We start from the raw sequence: 13,198 nt of genomic DNA, 5'->3' as shown, positions 1-13,198 counted from the left end.
CTCTAATATACTTACAGCCAGATAATGGTGATACTCTCCTTGGAAACAGTTTGGTATTGTGGGTACTGGGGTTCTATCTGGATACAGATCCTGCCTCAGACACTTCCTTATGGTCACTGGTGAGTTATTTAACTTTTCAAAGCCTTAGTTTTCTTATCTGCAAAATGGGCATAATAGTATCTTACCTGCCTCAATAGAGTGTTATGAGGAAATTGCTATAGAATGAACTATTACAATTAGATGGGCAAGGACCATGTCTTGTTTAAACCTTGTACCTCTCCCAGTACTCTGGACACAGGAAGTGCTTATGAGTGTTTTAAGGCTTGGAAAGTATTTTCTTGCGAGCACACCACGAAGTAAGAGCTGGATATGATTTAGAGACGACCCTGAGCCTGGTGGCTGGAGATCTCTCTGTTCAATGGGATAATCCGTGACCTTGTCACTGCCAACTGAGCCTGTGACTGAGCTAAAGAGGGCAGAATTCCCCCTCCAGTCTTGTCACCTGCAGGGAAGGGGTTGGCAGGAGTGGGCCGGGTTGGACCAGTTGGCATTCGGGGATCCCCCAGTTCTAGAGGTCCGGAAAACTTGGAACCCTTCCCCTCCTCCCAAACTCTCACACACGCCCCTTCCCCCCCAAAGCCGTTTCCATGGCCGGGCTTGGGACTCCGCGGGGAGAACCCAGGATCGCTGAGGGCCGTGCGACCTTGTGATCGAGTTGTGGAGCAGGGCCAGAGGCTGGGCTGGGTAGAACTGGCTCTGGCCCCTCAGGTTTCCGGAGGTGCCGGCGCTCTGGAGCATCATGATTCCCAGCAGGGGGCCCCCTCACATCACTCTCATCCCTCTGGGCTCCAGATAGGGAGCTCAGAAAACTTCCCAGAGAGCAGCTGGAGCAGAGTCTGGGAAGGATCTTCCTTTCACAGCCTCCGCCTTCACCAAGTCTGAAAGCTTCTCCTTGCTTCGGAAGGACCTTCTGCCCAGCCTCTTTATTTCAGAGAAGAGGAAAGGGAGGATCTGACACTTTCCCAAGTCTCACAAGGAATCAAGCGTAAAGTCTCCCCACTGTGCAGAGCTAAAAGCTGCCAGAGAAGATGGAGATTGAGGTCCTTGACCCCTTTTCTCTTCTTTTCCTTATCCACCTTCTACACCCTATGCTAGCATCTTAATTTAACTTTTTTTTTTTTTTTTTTTTTTGCTGAGGCAGTTGGGGTTAAGTGACTTGCCCAGGGTCACACAGCCAGACAGTGTTAAGTGTCTTGAGGACACATTTGAAATCAGGTCCTCCTGACTTCAGGGATGGGGCTCTATCCACTCTATCCAGCTCTACCTAGCTGCCCCAATTTAATTTAATTTTTAAAATTTAACTTAATTGAAAAATGTTAGCATTCTTATTTATTTATTTCCTTATTTATTTTTGGCAAGGCAATTGGAGTTAAGTGACTCACAGCTAGTAAGTGTCTGGATCTAAATTTGAACTCAGATCTTCCTGACTTCAGGCCCAGCCATCTATCCACTGTGCCACTTAGCTGCCCCTAAGTGATTTGTCCATAATGACATCTTGTGACCGCTTGATGGTTAAGCCTTGGCCTACCTGACTAAAGAAACTCCTATTTCTAACAATTTTCTTGCTCCTCACCCAGTGGGTGTATAGGAATTTGTTCTTACAAGAGCCTATTAAATTTTCACTATGAGCATTTGCACCTTTGAAATCAGCAAATCCTACAAATCATAGCTTGCTTTTATTATTTTGTTGGCTGTGTAGATTTGAGAAAGTCATGAAAAGAATGTTAATAAGGCAGATTAAACTTAAAAGAGTATTATGCATACATTTTGGGGGGAAATTGGTTGTTAAATATTTTCTAGCACACCTCTCTCCAGCACACTCATACTGTATTTTCAGGACTCTCTTAGACTGAAGCCCCCTCAAAATCACTAAGCCCTCCTTCTCCTCCTCTGGGACAGGACCGGCCTGACACACACAATCTACTGGACACTGGACCGTCCTCCCTGAAACATTTTTCTGGGTGCTTCTAACATGTCCAAAATTTTCTTTTCTTTTGAGATTCTATAAACACTGGATTTGAAATTAGGAGACCCATGTTCAAATCCCAGCTCTACCACTTACTAAGTGACTTTGGGTGTCTTTTTTCCCCTTTCAAACTCTTAGCTTTTTCCTACTTAAAAATGAAGGGATTGCAAAACCCTTTTTATCTCTAAAAACTATGCTCTTATGTTACCACTTCTCCACTTGTCCTCAATCCCTTCTCTCACATATGCACTATGAAAATAAAAATAGTTTGGGAAGGGGAGAAACTTGATCCATTCACCAGCACCTCATCTCTTAGAGGGAAAGTAAGGGAAACAGTAATGAGGAGAAAGAGCGAGATGGATCCCAAAACATAAGCATTTTTCCCTGGCTCACAAATTCTGTAAAGTGATGTAGAGTTAAGTCCAGGATCCCAGGGAAGGATGACACTTCCAAAGGTCATCTAGTCCAACCCCCTGCCTTAAAGCTCCCTCCTCACCAAATCTCACAATCAGGGGATATTCCTGAATATTCCACACTTCTTTTCCCTCCCCTCCATCCCCCTTAGCTGAGAGAAAAATTTGGCCCAAATATAAAACCAAAACATAGGCTTCAGCTCAGGACAGTGAGCAGGTAACTTTATTATCGCACAGAATATAGCAAAAAGATAGATAGGTCAGACATAGCATATAGGTACCTCCCTGCCCTCATCCTCTGGCCCCAGACAGGACCAGAGGAGGCCTAAAAAGCTCATGGCCAGTCCTGGGGATTGAAGTCCTCTGGGCTGAGGTAGCAGGTACTTTTAGGCACTTCCTCTGAAAGGTCAATTCCCACCATCACACAGAAACCAGACTGGGCACCCCATTGCAGCCTGTAGCAAAAAGGTAGGTGCCTCTGACCTCCCTGCATAGAAATCAGAGCTGAGATTTAGACCAAAATAAAGGGCAGCTGGGATCTGGACCTTGGCAAAGTGGACAATTGTTCTCAAGATCCCAAGGTCCAGGAACAAGGCTCAGGAGTATTTAGAGAAAAGAGATTGTAGAGAAAGCACAGTGTTCCTCACCGCCACCTCCACCTCTATGCCCATCTCCATCCCAATTTCAGAGGTTTTGGGCAAGCACAGGATGGAGGCGGGGTGGGGTGTGGGAAGAAAGGAAAGGAGAGGAGGAGCATTTTTCACCCCAAACCTTCTCTATAGTCCCTCTTTATGATGGGGCCTGGGAGATAGTCTTCCTCACATAGGACCAAGTGGGGAGCTTAGAAAACTTTAAAAAACCAAGGACCAAAAAAAGAAAACAATCCAAGAAAGAAGCCAGTCGTGTCACTGCCTTACTGTGGACTCCTATAACCTTCCTGTTTCCTCCAAGCCCCATTTCTTGTCTGCTTTTATCTTTTATCTTTTTTATCTGTTTTATCTTGGGCCAGGGCATCGGGGACAGGCACTGATCTGAACTCCTTCCCTTCAGGTTTCCTTCTAGCTCACCTTTGGAGCTTTTTTACCCATCCCTCTCCACAGCAGAGGGGCACATCCTGGGAGACCCACCACTGACAAAACTGCCTTCAATGTAGGTGCATGCAAGTGCCATCCTCTACCAGCCAAGCCAAAAGTCATCTTCAAGCATAAACAGTGATCTCCAAGCCCCCAGCCTCCCATCCCAACAAAACTCCATGGGATGGCTTGCCTCTGCCACAGCAGGAGCCCCTTTGCATCAGGGGGTCAGGAAAGGCTCATCCACTCAAAGTGGTGTTCCCCATGGCCTTGGGTCTCAGGCAGCTGCACTGGATGGTTTTGTTCCTGTTCCTTTTTGGGGGGGAGAGTGTAGGGAGGCTGGGTTTAAGCTGCCATCATCTTGCTTTGCATGTTAACCAGAAGCAGAAAGAGGGGAGAGGCAAGCCTGAGCCAGGGCAGCTTTCCCCCTCCCTGCCCTAGATATCCACCTGCCACAAAGGAGAGCGAGGGCCTCTCCAATGCTTCCATTCCCTTCATACCACCCTCCTTCCTGGCTGCTTCTGGCCATGTGAGTCAGAGCTCCCTTAACCAGCTCTTTGAATTTCTAGAGGAATCCTCCAAGAGAGCTTGGGCTGGCTAATCTCAGCAGCCTGGGAGAGTGGAACCAAATCGCTGCTTTGGGAAAGTAAGGCTTGGGTAAAGGTTGGGGAGAGTGATTCCATTGTACCGGAGGTGTTCCCTGAGACGCCTCAGCCAGCAGCCAGACAAGTGGGAAGAGTGAAGGGGTTTACTGGTCCCCTTCTCTGGGCACGCATGCAGGTGCAGCCACAAACACTCATGTAGGTGATGCCATCCTCAGGGTCACAGAAGGCTTGGAGAGGGAAGGTCCCTCCTCATCCCAGATCGGGAGGGACCAAGCTGAATTGCGATCAGGGAAGCTAAACGGAACACAGGGCAGTTTTCTTTCAGGGCTGGGGCTGCCACAGCTGGAAAGCCTGCAATCAGTTCCTGGGTCCAGTATCTTGCCCTCTGCGTCTCTCCACAGCTGCGGTTGCATCCAGTCAATGCAAAGAGATCAAAATTTTGCATGGGTGGGAACTCCTGGAGCCAGAAAAAAAAAAAACAATTAGCAAGAGTCATCACAGAGGAACAAGCTGAGTGACCACTACAGAGCAAGAAGGGACACCTCTCCCTAAGAGGCCAGACCATGAGAAGAATCTTGGGAGTGTCTGGGTACCAGGTAAGGAGGCAGTACTGGGGGAGAATGTCAAAGAGAAGGCTTTGGGGTAGTCTCTAGAGAATTTTGTTCACAGGGAGGCTGTCTGGAGATTAAGGCCCCAGAGCAATTTCCAAGTGGCTTAGGATATAGTTTCTGTAGCCAGTGTTTGAGAGATTAAACCATTGACTTAACCATTAAACTTTAAAGAAATCTGGGGGCTTAGGTCAGAGGGTAGTGTCTGTTCAAAAAGTGTTTGAAGGATCAGGCCACAAGGAGATGTTTTAGGTGGTTTGGCTCAGGGAGCAGTGTTTTGAAGGCTTAGACCAGAGGGCAGAATATCCAGAGAGAATATCTGGGGCCCTAGAGCTTCCACAGGGGAGAATATTCAGGGAGAGGCTGTAAAGGCAGAATATTTATGGGGAGACTCCCCAACATTCTTGCATGCAGGTTAGACTCCTCAACTCAGGGAAGAAGGTCCGATAGGAGGGTTTGTCTCGTAATTGAAGCCCTGGCTACAGGGATAAAGATCAGCCCATACTATTATGGGACCAGTGATAAATCCTTCTCATGTCCAGAACAATTCTAGCAAAGTCTCCTGTTAAAGTTCCGGGCAACATCACTCTCCCACCTTCTGCTTGTTTCTAAGCATCTCACGGGTACGATGGTCCCGGGGCAGAGTGACTTGGGAAACAGAGGGGAAGAGGCTTTCCACAGGAAAGCAGCTGAAGGTGGATGTATAATTTGGGCAGTATGCTCACTCCTTTGACCTTGCCTTTGACTCCTTACCTTCATCCCCTCCCACCCTGGTAGGAGGAGGAAGCTGGCCCTGCATCTTCCCCACCTAACCTCACCTGAGCCAAGGTCATGTCAGGTCAGAAAATGCACAAAGAGGATGGCCAAGCCGATGTTCAGAAGAATCACCATGCAGATAAGGACAGTGTTGGGAGCCTGTAGGGGAAAAGAGCAAGGAAGAGGTCTAGAGACCAGAGTATGATGCTCTATCCATTGCACCACCTAGCTCAAAAAGCCCAGGTATCCAAAGCCATCTCTAATTGTCCTAATCTATATCTTTGTCTTCTTTCAGAAAGAGGACAAACAACAACCTGTGAATGGTAGTGCTGTCCCACTGGGGATCCAACTGATTCTTTCCTCCCTTCCTTTGTCTCTCTCTGTCTCTCTCTTTTTTCTCTTTTTCCTTCCTTCCTTCCTCCCTCCCTTCTTCCTCTTTGTCTTCCTTTCTTTCCCTTCTTCTCTCCCTCCTTCCCCTCATCTCTCTCTGTCCACATAGGGTATTATACCTTTCACTATCCAAAGAAATATAAGTTTTGGTCGCTGAAACTTTGCAAGGTATCTTGGGGTTTACAGACTAGATTTCTTTTAACCCAAATCACTCTTGGCCAACAGTGGATCCCAGGCCAAGCCCTACTTGATCATTGTTTGGGCTCAGATTGGCTCAGAGTAAATGTAAATAGCACTTGTTTCTGTTTAGGCCAAGGTCTTCCCTCCCAGACTGATTATTTTCTGACTAGACAAAAGAGGACATTCTCATTTCTTCCCTAGCCTTACTAGTGGGCGCAGCCTCAGTCAAACTGAGACCTATTGAAAACTTAGCTTAAAAAGCCCCAGGTCTCCAGTCCTCCTGATCTCTATCTGGCCACTGTACCCAGGTGGTCCTGGAGGGAAAGTGAGCAGGGGACCTTGCCCAGTCTTCTCTGGCTTCAATCCAATTCACTTGCAGGTCATGGCTTTCCCTTCCTGATAACACGGTCCTTTTTGAGAACCAAGGACAAATAACAGCATCCTTTGAGGGGTGAGAAATGTCATCCCTATGGATGAGGTTCTCTCAAAGAGGACTATGCCATCAGGGAAGCGAATTAAGCAGAAGTCTCGGGCACTTCACTCTGGTGTCTCTGCCCGTGAAGGAGACTCAGACTTCTGTGTTACCACATCCAGCCCTTTTTCTCCAGGACGGGAGGGTGGGTCGGGAAGCACTTTTCCCTCCCCTCTGTCAGCCCTTGGGCTGTCCATTGCTGGGCTGCCCACTGTATGGTGACGAGAACACTGGGTTTGAATCAGACACTCTGGGCTTGTGCCTACCACTTCCTGAGGGATTTTAGACAGTGAGTTTCCCCTCTCTAGAGCTCAGTTTCTTTATTCATAAACTGAGAGGAGCTGAGCGGATGGATTCCAAGCTCTAAATTGCCCAGTTCTGGGGACGCCATCTTTTCCACACAGGGAAGATGGCTCCAGCTCAGCCCAGCCCAGCCAGCATTACCTCCTCCAAGTCCACCTCGGCTTCTAAGGCCACTGCCGCCACTTCTCGCCGGCCCTTCTTTTTGGCCCCAGCCTTGGACGATCCTCGGGCCTCTGTTTTTCTAATGGGCTTTGGGTGGCTTGTGGTGTCTGACTTGATGGGAGAAGGCGGGTGCTTTGCCTCAGTTTTGGGGGCTCTGGCTTTCAGCTCTGGCTTTGGGGGTGCGGTGGCTGCTGGGAGGGCCTCCTCAGTCTGGAGGTCAGGCTTGAACACTGGGGAGGCTGGGGGCGTCACAGGTGTGGTGGGGGCTGCGCCATCAGCCTCATCCTCGTCAAAAGGCGGCGGGACAGGGGGCGAGGTGCGGACAGCGTAGCTGTGGTACCCCTGGTAGAGCGCTACTTCTGGCTCCCCAACTGGATGCACGGGCGGCGGCTGCAGAGGCTGGATCTCCATGTGGTCGCTAGGCGCTCTGGTGGGGTTCCTGCTACTTCTTTCCCCCACGTCAGATGGAGTCACTGGACGACTGCCTTCTCGGCTCTGCTCTCCATTCCAGTCCCCTGGACTCAGGAAGCCGTCCTTCTGTGTTCCGGGCCTGGGCCGCTTAGCCTCTGGAGGTGTCCCTGCAAGGTTGGGAGATGGGGTGCGAGCTGGACTGCCGCCCCCCTGGAGGGAAGCCTCTCGTTCATGCAGCTGGGGGCTCTCTGGAGGGGGCTCCTGGATGCCTGGGGCCTCTCCTCGGCCTTCATTCTCCATAACACTTTCAGCATTCTCTATGATCTCCTGGAGCAACCTGCGTTTCTGGTACTCAGGGCCTAGGGAGAATAATAATGATAATAATAAACACATGGCTGAGTTGTTCTAGCTCATTTACAGAAATGAAGATACTGATATAGGACCAAGTCACTGCCAGCAGATATTAGAGAAAGCCTAGGATTTAGTGACTGATGCAAATTATGTGGAAAAAACCCCCAGTAAAAATTATGGGGAAAATGCACCCCAGTGCATCATGGGACTGCAGCTTGCAAAAATTTGGTACCTACCAAATACTAGAAAGACCTAATTTGATGGCAGAATTATGTACTAGCAGCTTGCTAGAACTATATACCAAATAGCTAATAATACAGTGGATAAAAAACTGGGCTTAGAGTCAGGAAGACTCACATTCTAGAGTTCAAATCTAGCCTCAGATACTGTGCGACCCTGGACAAGTCATTTTCATCCTGTTCGCCTCAGTTTCCTCATCTTTGCCCAGAAAATCCCCGTGGGGTTACAAAGAATTGGACAGGACTGAAAACTAACTTAACAATAGCAAAGGATAGTGACTTATGCCAAGATCATTTCTACTTGAGTATATCATATGAGAAGAATGACAGATACAAAGAAATTTCAGACACATTTAAAAATAAATATCAACATACCAAATAATTGATTTATAATCTACGAATGAAATATAGAGATTTAGCAGAGAAGATCAAAATATTTTGGAAATGGTGTGAGATGCCTATTTTCCTTCTTGTCCTATCTGCTATTGGCGTGGGACTGAGTATATTTTCAGTGATTCTTACACAAAGGATGAGCTTACATCCTGATGCTTTTATTCTATGATGTTATAATTCATTCACTTCCGTCATATTCTAGTCTTCATGACCATTCGGGTTCTTGACAAAGATACTGGAGGGATGATTTGCCAATTCCTTCTTTTTACAAATGGGAAAACTGAGGCAAGCAGGATCAAGTGACTTGCTCAGGATTACACAGCCAGTAAGCCAGGATCAGCATTCTTTCCACTGTTCCACTTAGCTGTAAAAAGTAATTATTTTATCCACCCACACAACAATTACCCACATAACATTAAATATAAAACAAGAATTTCAGGATAGCAAGAGGCAATTATTAATGGGTTGAGAGTTGGTCTTGGGTCCAGGGGATGACCTAGATTCAAGTGTTACCTTACCTCTGCTCTGTGATACTGGACAAATCATTTAACTCCTCAGTGGTCTAGTCAACTCTTTAAAACTCTTAAGTGGTAGAGAAAATGTCAATCTGCATTGTTAAGATCTCTCTACCCAGAAGTTCTCTACCAAGATCATCCAAATCAAAGCTTATAAAACTCCCAAGTGCAACTGGAAAAAGATACAAATCCCTTTGGGAAATGTTTAACAAATAAATTGAAATACCATGCAACAAATATCTATGCAACAAAGATAATGTTAATTTGTGGTTTTCTGAGTCACTACAAGACTGCAGGTCTCCATTTGCATTTGAGTTTGCTCAACACCTTTCTACCAGTGGTATCACAGGTCTGACATTCTTATTTCTATTCCCACTAGGATGACAGTAACTTATCCTGGAACCATTTCTATGAGAGTTCCATTGACAAAGAAGAAAAAAAATGAGTATAAAATTTATTATAATAACTTCATATTACATAGTGTTTTATTTAAAATTTTATAAAGCACATTTTCCAAAGCCTTCATAGGATAAATATTATATCTCCCTTTTGGGGAGGCACTCAGAATTAAGTGACTTGTCCAAGGTCATACAATTAGTTAAGTGTCTGAGGTTGGATTTAAACTAAATTTGTAAAGGGAATCCTAAAAAAGAGAGAGAGAGAGAGAGGACTAAGTACTCTAAATAGAAATCCTACCCATCCTTCAAGATCTGATCCAAATTCTACATTTTCTACATATAGAGGAAGTTTTATAGAGTGGAGAGAGCCTTGGATTATGAGTCAGAAGATCTGGTTTGGGGTCCTTTTCCTGCTGCAAGGAACCCAGTGACCCCTGTAAAACGGGAATTATAATACCTGCTCTACCTGTCTCCCAGGATTGTCATGAGGATTAGATAAGATGATGAATATGAAAGCATCAAACTCTCCAGTCTTCTGAAAAAGTGAGTTGTTCTTATGATAGTTGGTGATTGATTGGTTAGGAGACAGTAGAGAGGACTTAGCACTCCAAAGTCCTGAAATCTTCCTCTCTCCCTTCCTCCCTTCTCTATGCCAGCCCAAGCCAAAGACCTCTTTCTATTCCCACCATGTTGTGCCCTACCTGGCTGGTAGAAGTCTGGAGACAGCTCCCTGGCCAGGGTCCGTGCAATGCTGGACTCATTGTTGGCTGCCTGGGCAGCCTGCTCTGCTCCATCTGCCTTGGCCTTGGCATGACTTGTCCTGGGGAAACAAGAAGCAGAAGAGCTCAAGGTCTCTCCAGTGTACTTCCATACAGTGTATGATTGATCCCGGAGTGAGGTTCCTGTCCAGTTAGGGTAATTCCCTGGGATGGGTATTCACATGTTCATGCATGAGTATTTACAGAGATATGGATCTGCACACACATGCTCACTTTGAAATACATTTAATGCACGGATTTGTAACCTGCCTTTGGTGTAGAGACTTGGAGGAAGAACTGACTCCAGAAAGGCCAACTTTGACCCTCATTTATCTCAATCTCCCACCCCCACCTCACTATTGGAAAAAAAATATGTATAAAAGATGCCAGTAAACCAGGACACTGTAGGAAGAAAAACTTCAAGAGGAAATCATAGAGGCAAATAACTGCCAAGAGATAAAGTGTGATGGCAACAACAAGATGATAGGATGATCAGTTCTGATGGGTATGGCTCTTTCCAACAATGAGTGAGATCAGTTCCAATAATTTTGTGATGAAGAAAGCCCATCTACAGAGAGAGGACTGTGTGAACTAAGTGTAGATCACAACATAGTGTTTTCACTCTTTCTGTTGTTGTTTGCTTGCATTTTTTTTCCTTCTTGATCCAATTTTTCTTGTGCAGCAAGTTAACTTATAAATATGTATACATATATTGGATTTAATATGTATTGGACTACCTGCCATCTGGGTTGGGGGGAAGGAGGGAAAAATTTGGAATTCAAGATTTTGCAAGGGTCAATGTTGAAAAATTACCCATGCATATGATTTGTAAATAAAAAGCTTTAATTAAAAAAGAGATAAGGTATATGAGTCCATCAGAAGATTTGGACTGACCTCATGCTGTACCCAAGTACATAAGCGTGCCAGAGATACCTAGCTCTGGAGCAAGGAAAGCTGGTCCAAAGTATGACCTAGTGAAGCCTTCTTCCCCATTTCCCCTTAGCCCCCTGGCTAGCTTGTCTTTTTCTTATCAGTTGTACTCAACTTAGGTCTCATTTAATTACTATAAAACTCTTTTGGCCACCAGAAACTCAAAGCAACTTATACACAAAGAAAGGATAAGATAGAATGCAATTCTGACTCTAGCCAAGGGTTCTTAATCTGGGATCTCTGAGCTTTTTTTTTTTCTTTGTTTTTTGAATAAAATATCTTCTATTATTATATATGCTTGTTTTCTTTTCTTTTAAAATTTTATTTATTTCTTTATTTAATGTTTTCCCCAGTTATACTCAAAACAATTTTTTTACATTTGTTTTTTAAATTTTTGAGTTCTAGGTTCTGTCCCTTATTCCCACCCACAATTAAGAAACCACAAATGAAGTTACACAAGACATTTCCATAAAGGTCAAATTGTGAAAGAAAACATAATCTCCCACCCTCATGAAAATAAAAACCCTCAAGAAAATTAAGTTTAAAAAAAAAGAAAAAAATAGAGAGAACGCATCAATCTGTATTCAGACACAAACAGTTCCTTCTCTGGGTATGGATAGGATTTTTCATCATAAGTCCTTTAGAGTAGTCATGGACTATTGAGAATAGCAAAATCTTCTATAGTTGGTCATCCCAGAGCCTTGCTATTTCTTTGTATATAGTACATTTCACTTTGTTTAAGTTCATGGAGGACTTTCCAAGTGTTTTTTTCCCTGAGAACATCCTGCTCATCATTTCCCATAAAGCAACAATATTTCATCACAAACATATACCACAGTTTATTGAGCCATTACCCAATTGATGGACATTCTTTCAATTTCCAATTTTTGTGCCCTGAAAAAAAGAGTTGCTATGAACATTTTTATTCATATAGGTAATTTTTCTTTTCTTTTTATTTTGAATCTCTTTTGGTATTCATGACTAGTAGCAGATGTTGTTAGGTCAAAGGATATGCATGAATTTATAGCCCTTGGAACATTCTATTTTTTGATCATTTGTCAATTGAGACATGGCTCTTATTTTTTTTTAATTTGACTCAGTTCCCTCCACATTTGAGAAATGAAGCCTTATTAGAGAAACTTGCTTCAAAATTCTTTTTACAATTACTATTGCTAACTGTATTTCCCCTCCATTTATTCTCTTTCCTTTCATTCTGTCCTCCTCAAAATGACCTTTTTATTTTTAATTTATATTTGATTAGTGCCAAAGGGGTCCATGACACAAAGGAGGTTAAGAATCCTTGCTGTGGGGAGATGAAAGGTTTGATCAGTAAGAGCCACTATGAAGGCTCAAAGCTATTAATACAAAGAAGGAGAGCAGCAGTAAATAGATTGTACAATCCTTCCATGTAGATTTAGGTTTCAGCTGCACCTAGAGGAGTGTCAAGCTGCAAGGGAATAAAGCATAGGCAGCTTTAATTTGGTCTCATTTCTGAACCACTGCTTGCCATACTTGGACACCTGGGACCCAAAGGAAAACTATTCCATGAGAGGAGAAGGGAGGGAGAAAGAAAGCAAGCTGTATTTCTACAAAGGAGATAGGATGGAACTGATAAATGGTCAAAGCATACGAATAGACAATTTTCAGATGAAGAAACTATTTCTAGTCATATGAAAAGGTGCTGTACATCACCATTTATTAGAGAAATGCCAATTAAAACAACTCTGAGGTACACGTCTTAGATTGATTAAGATGGCAGAAAAAGATAATGATGAATATTGGAGAGGATGTGGGAAAACTGGGGACACTAATACATTGTTAGTGGAGTTGTGAACTGATTCAACCATTCTGGAGAGCAATTTGGAACTATGCCCAAAGGGCTATCAAATTGTGCATACCCTTTGATCCAGCAGTGTTTCTATTGGCCTTATATCCCAAAGAGATCCCAAAGAGGAAAGGGACTCACATGTGCAAAAACATTTGTGGCAGCCCTTTTTATAGTGGCAAGGAACTGGAAACTGAGTGGATGCCCACCAGTTGGTGAATGGCTGAATAAGTTATGGCATATGAGTGTTATGGAATATTATTGTTCTGTAAGAAATGACCAGTAGGATGATTTCAGAAAGGCCTGGAGAGACTTACATGAACTGATGCTAAGTGAAGTGAGCAGAACCAGGAGATCATTGTATATATGGCAACAAGAAGATTAAAGATT

At 44.4% G+C, this 13,198-nt stretch overlaps 1 protein-coding gene across 1 annotated transcript in view; it reads right to left on the bottom strand.

Moving 5' to 3' along the window:
- Positions 1-2,640: 2,640 nt before the first annotated feature.
- JPH2 (junctophilin 2) overlaps positions 2,641-13,198 on the bottom strand; it is a 53,711-nt gene continuing 43,153 nt past the window's right edge. The window contains exons 3-6 of the mRNA XM_012539783.3: positions 9,997-10,115; positions 6,968-7,758; positions 5,544-5,640; positions 2,641-4,574 (exon numbers count right to left, since the gene is read on the bottom strand). Coding sequence (XP_012395237.1) covers positions 5,560-5,640; positions 6,968-7,758; positions 9,997-10,115 — 991 coding nt within the window. The 3' untranslated portion in view covers positions 2,641-4,574; positions 5,544-5,559. The remainder of the gene's footprint in view (positions 4,575-5,543; positions 5,641-6,967; positions 7,759-9,996; positions 10,116-13,198) is intronic.

This window comes from Sarcophilus harrisii, chromosome 2 (assembly GCF_902635505.1).
Source record: "Sarcophilus harrisii chromosome 2, mSarHar1.11, whole genome shotgun sequence".
NCBI lineage: Eukaryota > Metazoa > Chordata > Mammalia > Dasyuromorphia > Dasyuridae > Sarcophilus > Sarcophilus harrisii.
The sequence above is the reverse complement of the archived record's forward strand: the minus strand, read 5'-3'. Positions and strand labels throughout refer to the sequence as shown.